This window comes from Nycticebus coucang, chromosome 3 (assembly GCF_027406575.1).
Source record: "Nycticebus coucang isolate mNycCou1 chromosome 3, mNycCou1.pri, whole genome shotgun sequence".
Lineage (NCBI taxonomy): Eukaryota > Metazoa > Chordata > Mammalia > Primates > Lorisidae > Nycticebus > Nycticebus coucang.
Window position 1 is genome coordinate 50,912,642 of NC_069782.1, and position 14,147 is coordinate 50,926,788.

The 14,147-nt window shown below is 40.6% G+C and overlaps 1 protein-coding gene and 1 non-coding gene across 2 annotated transcripts; both read right to left on the reverse strand.

The window, feature by feature from the left end:
- Positions 1-3,737: 3,737 nt before the first annotated feature.
- LOC128582226 (dynein light chain 1, cytoplasmic-like) lies at positions 3,738-4,007 on the reverse strand. The gene has a single exon (XM_053585918.1). The coding sequence runs from the start codon at positions 4,005-4,007 to the stop codon at positions 3,738-3,740; it is 270 nt and encodes an 89-aa protein (XP_053441893.1).
- A 5,949-nt stretch (positions 4,008-9,956) lies between these two features.
- On the reverse strand, positions 9,957-10,064 carry LOC128582807 (U6 spliceosomal RNA). Its single transcript, XR_008379243.1, has one exon. It is a non-coding gene; the product is annotated as a U6 spliceosomal RNA (small nuclear RNA).
- Positions 10,065-14,147: the final 4,083 nt, after the last annotated feature.

Here is a 14,147-nt window from a genome sequence, read left to right on the forward strand (position 1 = left end):
CACAGAGAACTCAAACGTATTAGCAAGAAAAGAACATGTGATCCCATCTCAGAGTGGGCAAAGGACTTGAAGAGAAACTTCTCTAAAGAAGACAGACGCACGATCTACAGACACATGAAAAAAAGCTCATCATCCTTAATCATCAGAGAAATGCAAATCAAAACTACTTTGAGATATCACGTAACCCCAGTAAGAGTAGCCCACATAACAAAATCCCAAAACCAGAGATGTTGGCTTGGATGTGGAGGAAAGGGCACACTTCTACACTGCTGGTGGGAATGGACACTAATACGTTCCTGTGGAAGGATGTTTGGAGAATACTTAGAGACCTAAAAATAGACCTGCCATTCAATCCTATAATTCCTTTACTAAGTTTATACCCAGAAAACCAAAAATCACAATATAACAAAGACATCTGTACCAGAATGTTTATTGCAGCCCAATTCATAATCGCTAAGTCATGGAAGAAGCCCAAGTGCCCATCGTCCCACAAATGGACTAGCAAATTGTGGTACATGTATACCATGGAATATTATGCAGCCTTAAAGAAAGATGGAGACTTTACCTCTTTCATGTTTACATGGATGGAGCTGGAACATATTCTTCTTAGCAAAGTATCTCAGGAATGGAAGAAAAAGTATCCAATGTACTCAGCCCTACTATGAAGCTAAATTATAGCTTTCTCATGAAGGCTGTAACCCAACAATAGCACAAGACTATGAGGAAAGGGCCAAGGAAGGGGAAGGGAGGGGAGAGGTTAGGGTGGAGGGAGGGTAAACACCTACAGTGCATCTTAGAATGGGTACAGGCGAAACTTACTAAAGGCAGAATACAAATGTCTACATAGAATAACTAAGAAAATGCCGTGAAGGCTATGTTGAACAGTTTGATGAGAATATTTCAGATTGTATATGAAACCACCACATTGTACCCCTTGATTGCACTAATGTATACAGCTATAATTTAACAATACAAATAAATAAATAAATAAATAAATAAATAAATCTTTAGGCTTGGCGCCTGTAGCTCAAGTAGCTAAAGCGCCAGCCACATACACCTGAGCTGGCGGGTTCGAATCCAGCCCAGGCCCGCCAAACAACAATGATGGCTGCAACCAAAAAATAGCCAGGTGTTGTGGTGGGTACCTGTCGTCCCAGCTCTTTGGGAGGCTGAGGCAAGAGAATTGCTTGAGCCCAAGAGTTTGAGGTTGCTGTGAGCTATGATGCCATAGCACTCTGCCAAGGGTGCTGTATCAAAAAAAAAAAAGAGACTGTATCAAAAAAAAAAAAAAGTTAAACATGCAGCTTCAAGGTGAAAACCAACTTATCAGTACAATGTATTTTTTTTAGTTTTTGTCAATATTCCACGTCTGCTTTTCCCTTCTGAGATGCTGCTAATGTTCTGCCTAGGTAGTCTTCTTCTTTCCAGAGTTTTGCTTTGGTGATGTTGTGGGGAGTTCCAAAGGATGAACTTTTGCTTTTCATGCAATTCTTAATATAAAAAATTAAGATCCTGAAGGCTTTTGAATGTGCCCACGTGTTTGCTTTTCTAGGGCTCTTTATCCTTCTGGTGTCTTCCATTGGCCAAAGCAAGTCACAGGGACAGCCCGGCTCAAGGAACAAGGAAGCAAATCCCGGGGCTTGATTCCAGGAGCTGCACCGTCAGCTTCCAGGGGTGTGCACACCCGGAGGGATGGAGCAGTGTGGCTGCTTGCAGTTTACCACAGGGATGGGAAAACTATCCACCGGGATCCCAGCCTTTTAGTGGGAAGGACACTGAGACTTCTAGATTAGAGGCTAGTTATTTGCCAGAGGTCACACAGCCGTTAAATGGAAGGGCTTCTCTTCAGTTTGTTTCTTTTTTTTCTTCTTTCTTTCTTTCTTTTTTTTTTTTTTTGGAGACAGAGTCTCATTTTGTCACCCTCAGTAGGGTGCTGTGCTGTCATAGCTCACAGCAACCTCCGTCCAACTCTTCGCTTCAAGCAATCCTCTTGCCTCAGCCTCCTGCGTAGTTGGGACTACAGGTGCCCACCACACGCCCAGCTATTTTTTAGAGGTCCGGGGTCTCGCTCTAGCTCAGGCTGGTCTCAAACCTATGAGCTCAGGCAATTCTCCCGCCTTGGCCTCCCAGAGTGCTGGGATTATAGGCAAGAGCCACCACACCTGGGCCTTGGGGTTTGTTCCTATTTGTTCCTCTTCACGTTCTCTCCCAGGTGCTCCTGATCCCCACAATTTCCAGCACAGTGTATTGAAACCTAGCAGATATGAGATTAGTGACTAGCTACATTTTAAAGGGAAAAACTATACTAATTATTTACAACTTCTTACCCTGATACTCCACTCTTCAAGTGAAATATAAAGATTTATTTATTTTCAGACAGAGCCTCAAGCTGTCACCCTGGGTAGAGTGCTGTGGCATCACAGCTAACAGCAACCTCCAACTTCTGGGCTCAAGCGATTCTTCTGCCTCTGCCTCCCAAGTAGCTGCAGTTACAGGCACTCAACACGATGCCCAGCTATTCTTTAGAGACATGGCCTCACTCTTGCTCAGACTGGTCTCGAACTCCTGAGCTGAAGCAATCCATTCGCCTTAGCCTCCCAGAGTGTCACAATTACAGGTGTGAGCCATTGCACCTGGCCCCACGCTGGGTGTTTCTTTTTGGAATTTTGTTGTTGTTGTTGTTTGTTTATCGGGCCCAGGCAAGGCTGGAACCCATGATCATTGGTATGCTTGGCTGGCATGCCAACCACTGACCTATGGCTGTCAGCTTGTTTAACTTATTTACCCAAGCGATTAAATCCACAAAAAGTGCTAAATCTGTAAGACAGTTTTCATTGTCTGGCACAAATTTGGTATTTGATACTATAAATGATTGGTAACATGTCACAAGTCATAAAAATCCTTTCAACATTTGGCCTTACTCAGTCAAAAAGCAGATGATGTCGCCATAGTCAGCATCAACACTGCTAAGGAATTCCTAGAATTGGTAATAATTTGATCTTTGCCCCTTATGAAATATTCACAGTCTTCCTGATGATTTGCATGATGCTGTCTGTTTTTAATGCTATACTAAACCATTGTTTACTTTAAATAGGTAAATTGTATGATACGTAAATTGTATGATACGTAAATTGTACCTCAATAAAGCTGTTAAAAAAAACAGAAAAGCAAAAGAAAATCAAAAAAAGTCAGAGCTGCAGTGATTTGATGCAAATTAGATGATATGTCCCCACCAGCAGGCAGCTCCATGTGAATGTACACAGCACAGGCAGCAGAACAAAGTTTCATTTCAGCCCTTACTGGTGCCCTTCAACAGATGCTCTATTTTGTAAAGTCTTTGGCGTTCTCAAGGTTGTTCAGTGTTAGTGATCGCCCTTCTCTCTGGCTACTTTCCTAATCCTCGCTTCGTCTTTGGTGCTCTACAGTTTCACCACATCTGTTTAGAAAGAGATCTTACTTATCCCATCTGTACAGAGAATACCCTGTACAAAACACAATAAAGGTTCAAAGATGGAGGTGTTCCCTTCACAAGGCTGAAAATTTCAGTCTCTGGGGCAGTGCCTGTGGCTCAAAGGGGTAGGGTGCCAGCCCCATATACTGGAGGTGATGGGTTCAAACCCAGCCTTGGCCAAAAACTGAAAGAAAGAAAGAAAAAAAAAATTCAGGCTCTGGTATTTGTAATTTAGGCTGCAGTCCTTGTTTTTTGGATCACTGGGTGTGTGGCACAGTCCATACTTTTAACCAGATTTGAACAGAAGAATGGCAACGTGGCCCAGGTAGAAGTAGATGAAGCATTTGGTTTCATGTATCACGTAACTACCAAAGTTCCTCCCCACAAGGCGATGCCAGGTGGGATTGTACTTCTTGTCAAACTCCTTCTTGAGATGAGCCGCAATGCCCTTTTCTATATTATATTTCTCCAATGCCTGAGTAGCGCACTCCATGGAGTTCTGTTGCTTCTCTTCCAACATGTCTGCATTTTTGATCATGGCCTTTTGGTCGCACATGGTTACCAAAGAGATCTTCCTCTAGCTCAGGCTGGTCTCAAACTCATGAACTCAGGTGATCCACCCTCCTTGGCCTCCCAGAGTGCTGGAGTAACAGGCGTGAGCCACCGCATCTGGCTCTTTTTTTTTTTTTTGAGACTGAGTCTCACTCTGTCACCCTGGGTAGTATGCCATGGTGTCATAGCTTACTGCAACCCTAAACCTGGGACTCTGGGGCTCTAGATGCCCATCACCACACCTGTGTAGTTTTTTTTTCTATTTTTAGTAGAGACAGAGTCTCACTCTTTTTTTTTTTTTTAATTATTATTTTTTTTATTGTTGGGGATTCATTGAGGGTACAATAAGCCAGTTACACTGATTGCAATTGTTAGGTAAAGTCCCTGTTGCAATCATGTCTTGCCCCCATAAAGTGTGACACACACTAAGGCCCCACCCCCCTCCCTCCATCCCTCTTATTCAGGCTAATCTCAAACTCCTGAGCTCAAGCAACAATACCTGCCTCGGCCTCCTGGAGTGCTAGGATTATAGATGCAAGCCACCACACCCACCAATATCTTGTGATCATATAAGAAGCCTTAGAAAGCTTTCTTTAGAGAGATGATTTTGCCTTAGCTTGCATGCAGCACAGTTGGGACTTCAACAGGCTTGTTCTTCACAATTCTGGCTAATGCTAGAGACTCTGCTTCAGCCTTCTGCAGCAATGTTAGCATCTGATCACAGCATCCCTGGGCCTCAACCTTTTTGCTCATCTAGGTAGACTACCCAGTGGTCTGACTTGCTGCTGCAGCATCCTTATTTCTTCTTCTGCAGTCCTGGCTCCCCAGCTCCAGCCTGCTGGGATTACCCTAAACCCAACTCCCTTGTTTGTTACTCTGTGAGGGTGGAGGCCTGGAGAACTTATTTACCTTCCAAGTGACAGTGCCTCAAATAGTATGGCTTATTCAGAGTGTTAGTTGTAAAGTGCAAGGATATCTTCTTTTTCATGATATTATGAGTGAATGTTTCTAATTCTAAAAATAACTGATGAATTAAAAATGAAAATTAGTCCATTTTTAAGAGCTTGAAAGAAATAGAACTCAGCTCAAAGGCCATTATATGTAATTTTTGCATAAATGTTTATAAAAATTATTTCAAATTTTACTTTAAATATTTAAGTATAGGTCTGGCCCAGTGGCTCTCACCTCTAATCCTAGCACTCCAGGAGTCCAAGGCAGACAGATTGCTACAGCTCACAAGTTTGAGACCAGCCTGAGCAAGAGCAAGATCCTGTCTCTACTAAGAAATAGAAAACATCTTTCCAAAAGGAATGTATTAGTTTGCATTCCCACTAGCAGTGCAGAAGTGTTGTCTTTTCTCCACATCCACGCCAACATCTCTGGTTTGGGGATTTTCTGATGTGGGCTAATCTTACTGGAGTTAGATGGTATCTCAAAGTGGTTTTGATTTGCATTTCTCTGATGATTAAGGATGATGAGCATTTTTTCATATGTCTGTAGGCCGTGCACCTGTCTTCTTCAGAGAAGTTTCTCTTCAAGTCCCTGGCCCACACTGAGATGGGATCACTTGTTCTTTTCTTGCTAATATGTTTGAGTTCTCTGTGGATTCTGGTTATTAAACCTTTGTGGGAGACATAACCTGCAAATATCTTCTCCCATTCTGAGGGCTGTCTGCATATTCTTCTTAGCAAAGTATCTCAAGAATGGAAGAAAAAGTATCCAAGGTACTCAGCCCTACTACGAAACTAATTTATAAGCACCCACACTTCCAAATGGAAGCTATAACCCAGCTATATCCCAAGATGAAGGGGAAAGAGGAGAGGTAGCAGAGGGGTGGGGAGAATATGGGTGGAACAGATTTAACATGAAACAAGGGTACATGTTAAATCTACTAAGGGTAGAATATAAATATCTTAACACAGTAACTAGGAAAATGAAGTGAAGGCTATGTTAACCAGTTTGATGAAAGTATTTCAAATTGTATATAAAGCCAGCACATTATACCCCATGATTGAATTAATGTACACAGCTATGATTTAATAAAAAAAGATAGAAAGAAAAAAATAGAAAAACAGGCTCAGCGTCCGTAGCTCAGTGGTTAGTGCATCAGCCACATACACTGGGGCTGGCAGGTTCAAACCACGCCCAGGCCTGCTAAACAACAATGACAACTACAAAATAATAATAATAATAATAGCCTGATATTGTGGCAGGCACCTGTAGTCCCAGCTACTAGGCGGCTAAGGCAAGAGTTCCTTAGGCCCAACTTAAGCGCAAGAGTTTGAGGTTGTTGTGAGCTGTGACACCAGAGCACTCTACTGAGGGTGACATAGTGAGATTCTGTCCCAAAAAAAAGGATAAAAAGAAATAGAAAAACTAGCCGGCATTGTGGTGGGTACCTGCCATCCCAGCTTCTTGGGAGGCTGAGGCAAGAGGATCACATGAGCCCAAGAGACTGAGGTTGCTGTGAGCTATGATGACACCCACAGCACTCTACCCAGAGTGACAGAGGGAGACTGTCTCAAAAAAAGAAAGAAAGAAAAAACAAACAAACAAAAAGTTGACGTATAATGAAATTCCTAGCATTTCTTTGTGTCCTAATCATGACGGGGTGAGGTCTAGGGAAACCTGATGATAAGTAAAACTACGTATACATATGGGGTATGTTTTTAGAAATATTGCTACCTGGCCATTTTTAAGCCTGGTAATTTCAGGCCTAGTTCTAGCCCTTTTGAGTCCTTGATTAATTTTTCTCTTCCACATTCATCCTTGTAATCATGGCCAAAATTGAATTTGTTTGAGTAACAGAGAAATAATTATTACGTAAATAGGATTGTGTTGGGCATTAAGTGTTAGGTAAAAAGTGCTTGACTTTTTAAGGAAGTTCAGTCCTTATTTGGGGTACAGAACTCATTTTCCCATAATGTATTACACTAACACTAGTGTTTGGAGGTCAAATGACTTTGAGAAATTCTTTTCTTTTTTTTTTTTTTAATTTTAGAGACAGAGTCTCACTTTGTTGCCCTTGGTAGAGTGCCGTAGCGTCACAGCTCACAGCAACCTCCATCTCCTCGGCTTAGGCAATTCTCTTGCCTCAGCCTCCCCAGTAGCTGGGACTACAGGCACCCGCCACAACGCCCAGCTATTTTTTTGTTGCAGTTTGGTCGGGGCCGGGCTTGAACCCACCACCCTCGTATACAGGACCAATGCCCTACTCACTGAGCAACAGGCACTGCCCGACTTTTAGAAATTCTTATTACAGTATTATTCTCCCAGAGACTTACTGTGCAAATTAGCACATTATGGTCCAAAAAAATCCTACTATAAAACCTTTTCTTTGGGGAATATTGCTCAGAACTTTCAGTGTCCCATAGAACAAGAGTTCCATGATACATTTTGTGAAATAGCACTGTAAATGATTAATAAAAAATATATACTTATATTGCTGATAAAATGTGTTACCCTAGGCCAGATGTATAAGGAAGTTGGTATTTCTTGACAAATCTTTTAGTGTTAAAATAAATAGCGCTAATAGTAGAACCGAAGATGGAAAAGTATCAGGAGGGGACTTGAAAGATCTTTTAGCCACCTGGTCTTATTAGTCCATAAAAACACTTTTTAAAACTTCATTGGGTATGTTACCTTCAGGCGGTAGAATACAAATAAAAAACAAATATTTTAAAAGACTTGACACAAGTTCCCATCCAAAGGAAGTGTTGTTTTCTATAATTTGTTCTTATTCCTCTACTTTCATCCCAGTAATGGCCTAATGACGAAGTCATAATGTGGTTTAATTTATTTTGATTTATTTACTTGTTTTTTTCTACCTCTTCTAACATCTTAAAAATAATATTTTTACATGTTGTATTTGGTAATGAGAGTTATGAGAAAGACAAGAAAAGGAGATATATTACCTTCGGGCTTGAAAGGTGATTCCTCCTGTAGTCAATTATCTAAATGTCTGCAGAGGTAAAGTGACCACTCAATCAGAACACGGACTCGCAAGAGGAAAAGAAATCAATCTTTTTAAAACTTTGTAAACAAATCATACATGGAAAGAAATCAAAATTTTCTGTGTTTAAATTTTTATTGCCAAACTAATACATATTTACTGTAGAAATTTTTAAAAATATAGAAAAGGACAAAAATAAAATAAAAATCACCAGAAATAAACAGTGAGCATTCAGGTGGGGATCCTTAGAGTCATAGTTATGTATAGTGATGTGTAGATTTAACCTCGTTTTTGTTTTTTAACATGAGAATTCAAACCCCCCTTCTTTTTCTATTTTTGAAGAAAGGAATCTACCCTTTTGTGAAGGAGGACATGTAGCACACTCCCACACCCCCACACACACACCACATACACACACACACACACACACACAGACCACAGGAACACACATGCACGCACACACCCACACACACCTCTACACACACACATGCACACACCCCCACACACATCTGTACACACACACACCTCCCACACACACAACCCCATATACACACATACACACACACATGCACTTACACACCCCCATACACACCACACACATCTCTACACACCTCACACACAGACCACACACACGCACACATACACACACACACATACCACACACACACCCCCACTCACACCTCTACACACACACACCACACACACACACCCCCCACACACACATATCAAAATGAAAGCATTTTTTCTCTTCAAGGAAGATTTGAAGCCTAGGGCCTTTTTTCCCTTGAAGAAAGAAGAACCTATATTTGTGATTTTTAAGGACTTGGATTGAAAACAATTTCTCTGTGACCTTATAGCTTAATAACATTAAAAACTAAAATGGAACTGCAGATTGCTCAACAAGCCCTCTCTTGGAATAATAAATTGCTCAAATGTGCAAACCTCTCACTTACCAAGCCACTGTTTCCTTTCTCAGATTTCCTTCAAGGGCCCGGTGTGGTGGCTCACATCTGTAATCCCTAAGGTGGGGAGGCTAAGGTGGGTGGATTGCCTGAGCTCGCCAGCCTGAGCAAGAGCAAGACCCCTGTCTCTACAAAAAATAGAAAAGATTAACCAGGTCTTGTGGCGGGCACCTGTAGTCCCAGCTACTCGGGAGGTTGAGACAAGAGGATCACTTGAGCCCAAGAGTTTGAGGTTGCTGTGAGCTATGATGTCCAGCACTCTACTGAGGGTGACAAAGTGAGACTCTGTATACGTGAATTTGAGATTTTTTTCCAATTTAGGACCAAAGAGTTTTAAGTAATAGAGAAAGGAAATTATTTTTAAAAACTCAATTATCTTAGGCTCAAGCTATGTTATTTCTTGTCCATGGAAATTCTCTACTCGTGTGTGACTGTAACAGAGCGGGTCAGTCTATGGAATATTTCACTACTGATGTGTAGTTCTTTACTTTTAGGGCACAGGAGTTTCAACAGCCAGAGTGGATGTTCTGCGATGTTATATAAAGAAGGTTACTCTTGGAACCAGAAGACCTGAATTCTCCTTCCAGTTCTGCTGCCTCCTAGAAGGGGGTCTATTCACAGATGTTGTTTCATTCCAAAAAAGATTTGAATGGAAGCTAAGAAGTCTTGTTTTGTTTTGTTTTGTTGCAGTTTTTGGCTGGGGCAGTTTTTGAACCCGCCACCTCTGGCATATGGGGCCAGCGCCCTACCCCTTTGAGCCACAGGTGCCACCCTTGTTTTGTTTTATTATCTTTCATTTTATTGCACTTCATAATAGTGCGTTTCTTTACAAATTGAAGGTTTGTGACAACCCTGTATCTAACAACACCATTTTTCCAATAATACATAACTTTGCATCTCTGTGCCACATTTTGGTAATTCTCACAATATTTCAAATTTTAAATTAATATTATATCTATTTTGGTGATCTGTGATTAGTGATCTTTGATGTTATTATTGTAATTGTTTGGGGGCAGCACAAACTGTGCCCCTATAACACGGCAAACTGGAACACTTCACAAATTTGCATGTCACCCTTGCACAGGGGCTGTGCTAACCTTCTTCGTGTTGTTCCAACTTTCAGTGTATGTGTTGCCCAAACGAGCTCAAAGCTGAGAAGCTGTAACCAAAGTTGAGCTTGGTTTCACCAGGTCTTTGTATTTTATTTAGTAAAATGAGAACGCTGAAATCCATTCTTCTATAATTTCTTCCATGCACTTCTTTTCATCGTCTTTTGTGGTGTCCAGAGTTTAGTGACAGTTAAGCAGAAATAAGTGACAGTGAGGCACTTGTCAAATGCTCTAAAAGTTTTGTGGCTTGAAACATTTAGTATTATTAAGACTTTCTCATAAAATCCATAGCAAAATCTCATCTTATAGAGTGGCATCTGAGCTGACATGCCAGTTTTACAGAACAGAAACAACTGCAGCACTGTACAGATTCACGTCTGTCAGACGCCCACACCAACACGCTATGGCAGTAAGCGGGGCCCTTATGCTCCCATGTACGGCATGAACTCTCAGGTGTCTAGTTAGCAGCCTGGCTGGTTTAACATGCTCCACTAGCTCTCCCTGATAGGAAAAGTTGCTGAGAAATGTAAAATTGCACATGAAGTTTATGGCCACCCTGTATATTTGATCTTTTCACCTGTTTACATTTTCTTCTCCTCCCTACTCACGCAGGCAATTAGAACACCCACTCTCTGATCTCTGAAAGTCAAGATGACATAAAGGAAAGTGAGAGAGGACAGTGGGCAAACTAAGGGAGTAAAATAACTTTCTTTTTTTTAATGGTCTCTCCTCACAAGACAGCAAAGCTTTATCTTTTAAGACGTGTGTTCTGGGTTTCTTGAAAGAGCACTGTGGCCTTTGTCGACAGCGTAGGGAATGATCCCAGGGATTGGAATATCCTCAGTGACTATCAAGCACAGCCTGGTGAGAGGAGAGGGCACAGGAGGAGCAAGGGGAGGGTACTTTTCTTTTTCTCTTCACAATTCATCTTGCTTCCATTAGAAGGCATTTCAACATCTTTGACCTTCTTTGTGGCTCTTGCTATATGTTGGCAGGTTAAATCAATAGTCAGCAGTAAAATAAGATTTCCTTTATAGGCAAAAAACTTCATAACAACCTGCCCTGTAAGCACAAATCTGAAGAGCTATGAAAGGCCAGATCATAAAATTCCATCTACAGGGATGTTGTGAAACGTCAACTTCACAAATCCCAGTACTTCCTTCGGAAATAGAGGACCCAATTCTACCCCCTTTCCCCAGTCCAATCCTTCATCAACTGATGTCTCTTCTACCTCCAAAATATATCTCCAGTCTATCCATTTCTCTGTCTCCACCACCAGTATCCTAGTTGAAGCTATTCACATCTCCTGCCAGAAAGACTGCAACAGCCTCCTGTCTGCAAAATGTATTCTCGTTCCCATTCAATCCATTCTCCATACAAGTGCAAAGCTGGTCTTTTAAAAATGTAAATATTGATATTTTGATATTCCCTTCATTAAAACCCTCTAGCGGCTTTTTTTTTTTTTATTAAATCATAGCTGCGTACATTGATATCATCATGGGGCATCATTCACTAGCTTTACAGACCATTTACCAAGTTTCACATATACCCTTGTAAGATGCACCCCTGGTGTAATCCCACCAATCCCCTTCCCTCTACCCACCTCCCCCTATTCTTAGGTTGTAACTGGGTTATAGCTTTCATGTGAAAACCCTAAATTAGTTTCATAGTAGGGCTGAGTACATTGGGTACTTTTTCTTCCATTCTTGAGATACTTTATTAAGAAGAATATGTTCCAGCTCCATCCATGTAAACATGAAAGAGGTAAAGTCTCCATATTTCTTTAAGGCTGCATAATATTCCATGGTGTACATGTACCACAATTTATTAATCCATTCGTGGATCGATGGGCACTTGGGCTTCTTCCATGACTTAGCAATTATGAATTGAGCTGCAATAAACATTCTGGTACAAATATCTTTGTTATGATGTGATTTTTGGTCTTCTGGGTATATGGCCAGTAGAAGGATTACAGGATTGAATGGCAGATCTATTTTTAGATCTCTAAGTGTTCTCCATATCTCTTTCCAAAAGGAATGCATTAATTTGCATTCCCACCAGCAGTGCAAAAGTGTTCCCTTTTCTCCACATCTGCGCCAACATCTCTGGTCTTGGGATTTTGTGATATAGGCTAGTCTCACTGGAGTTAGATGGTATCTCAAAGTAGTTTTGATTTGCATTTCTCTGATGATTAAAGATGATGAGCATTTTTTCATATGTCTGAAGGCCACATGCCTGTCTTCTTCAGAGAAGTTTCTCTTCAAATCCCTTGCGCAGCCTGTGATGGGATCCCTTGTTCTATTCTTGCTAATGCATTTGAGTTCTCTGTGGATTCTGGTTATTAAACCTTTGTCAGAGACATAACCTGCAAATATCTTCTCCCATTCTGAGGGCTGTTTGCTTGCTTTACTTACTGTGTTCTTGGCTGTGCAGAAGCTTTTTAATTTGATCAAGTCCCAGTAGTGTATTTTTGAAGCTGCTTCAATTGCCCGGGGGGTCCTCCTCATAAAATACTCGCCCAGCCCGATTTCTTCAAGGGTTTTCCCTGCACTCTCCTCTAATATTTTTATAGTTTCATCTTTTAAGTTTAAATCTTTTATCCAGTGAAAGTCTATCTTAGTTAATGGTGAAAGATGTGGGTCCACTATCAGTCTTCTACAGGTTGCCAGCCAGTTCACCCAGCACCATTTGTTAAATAGGGAATCTTTTCCCCACTGAATGTTTTTAATTGGCTTATCAAAGATTAAATAACGGTAAGTAGCTGGATTCATCTCTTGGTTCTCTATTCTGTTCCAGACATCTACTTCTCTGTTTTTGTGCCATACCATGCTGTTTTGATCACTATTGATTTGTAGTATAGTCTGAGGTCTGGTAGCGTAATTCCTCCTGCTTTGTTTTTATTTCTGAATAATGTCTTGGTTATTCGAGGTTTTTTCTGATTCCATATAAAACGAAGTATTGTTTTTTTCAAGATCTTCAAAGTATGACAGTGGAGCTTTAATAGGGATTGCATTGAAATTATATATTGCTTTGGTTAGTATAGACATTTTAACAATATTGATTCTTCCCAGCCATGAGCATGGTATGTTTTTCCATTTGTTAATATTTTCAGCTATTTCTTTTCTTAGAGTTTCATAGTTCTCTTTATAGAGATCTTTCACGTCCTTTGTTAGATAAATTCCCAAATATTTCATCTTCTTTGGCATTACTGTGAATGGGATAGATAGAAAAAACTTAACTGTTTTTTCAACTTGACTGTTGTTGGTATATATAAAGGCTACCGATTTATGAATGTTGATTTTGTAACCTGAGACGCTGCTGGATTCCTTGATCACTTCCAAAAGTTTTGTAGTAGAGTCCCTAGTGTTTTCCAGATATACTATCATATCATCTGCGAAGAGCGAAAGTTTGATCTCTTCTGACCCTATGTGGATACCCTTGATCGCCTTTTCTTCCCTAATTGCAGTGACTAAAACTTCCATTACAATGTTAAAAAGCAATGGAGACAATGGGTAGCCTTGTCTGGTTCCTGATCTCAGTGGAAATGATTCCAATTTAACTCCATTCAATATGATATTGGCTGTGGGTTTGCTGTAGATGGCCTCTATCGGTTTAAGAAATGTCCCTTCTATGCCGATTTCCTTAAGTGTTCTGAACATGAAGGGATGCTGGATATTATCAAAAGCTTTTTCTGCATCAATTGAGAGAATCATATGGTCTTTGTTTTTTAATTTGTTTATGTGCTGAATTACATTTATAGATTTACATATATTGAACCAGCCTGGAGATCCTGGGATAAAACCGACTTGGTCATGATGTATAATTTGTTTGATGTGTTGCTGGATTCTGTTTGTTAGGATCTTGTTGAATATTTTTGCATCTATATTCATTAGTGATATCGGTCTATAATTTTCTTTTCTTGTTGGGTCTTTTCCTGGTTTGGGGATCAGGGTGATGTTTGCTTCATAGAATGTGTTGGGTAGTCTTCCTTCTTTTTCTACATTTTGGAACAGGTTGAGTAATATAGGTACTAATTCCTCTTTAAAGGTTTGGTAGAATTCAGACATGAAACCATCTGGTCCTGGGCTTTTCTTTTTAGGGAGGTTTTGTATGGTTGATGC

Coding starts and splice junctions, on each gene's coding strand:
- LOC128582226 (XM_053585918.1), bottom strand. CDS start 4,007: ATGTGCGACCAAAAGGCCATGATCAAAAATGCAGACATGTTGGAAGAG.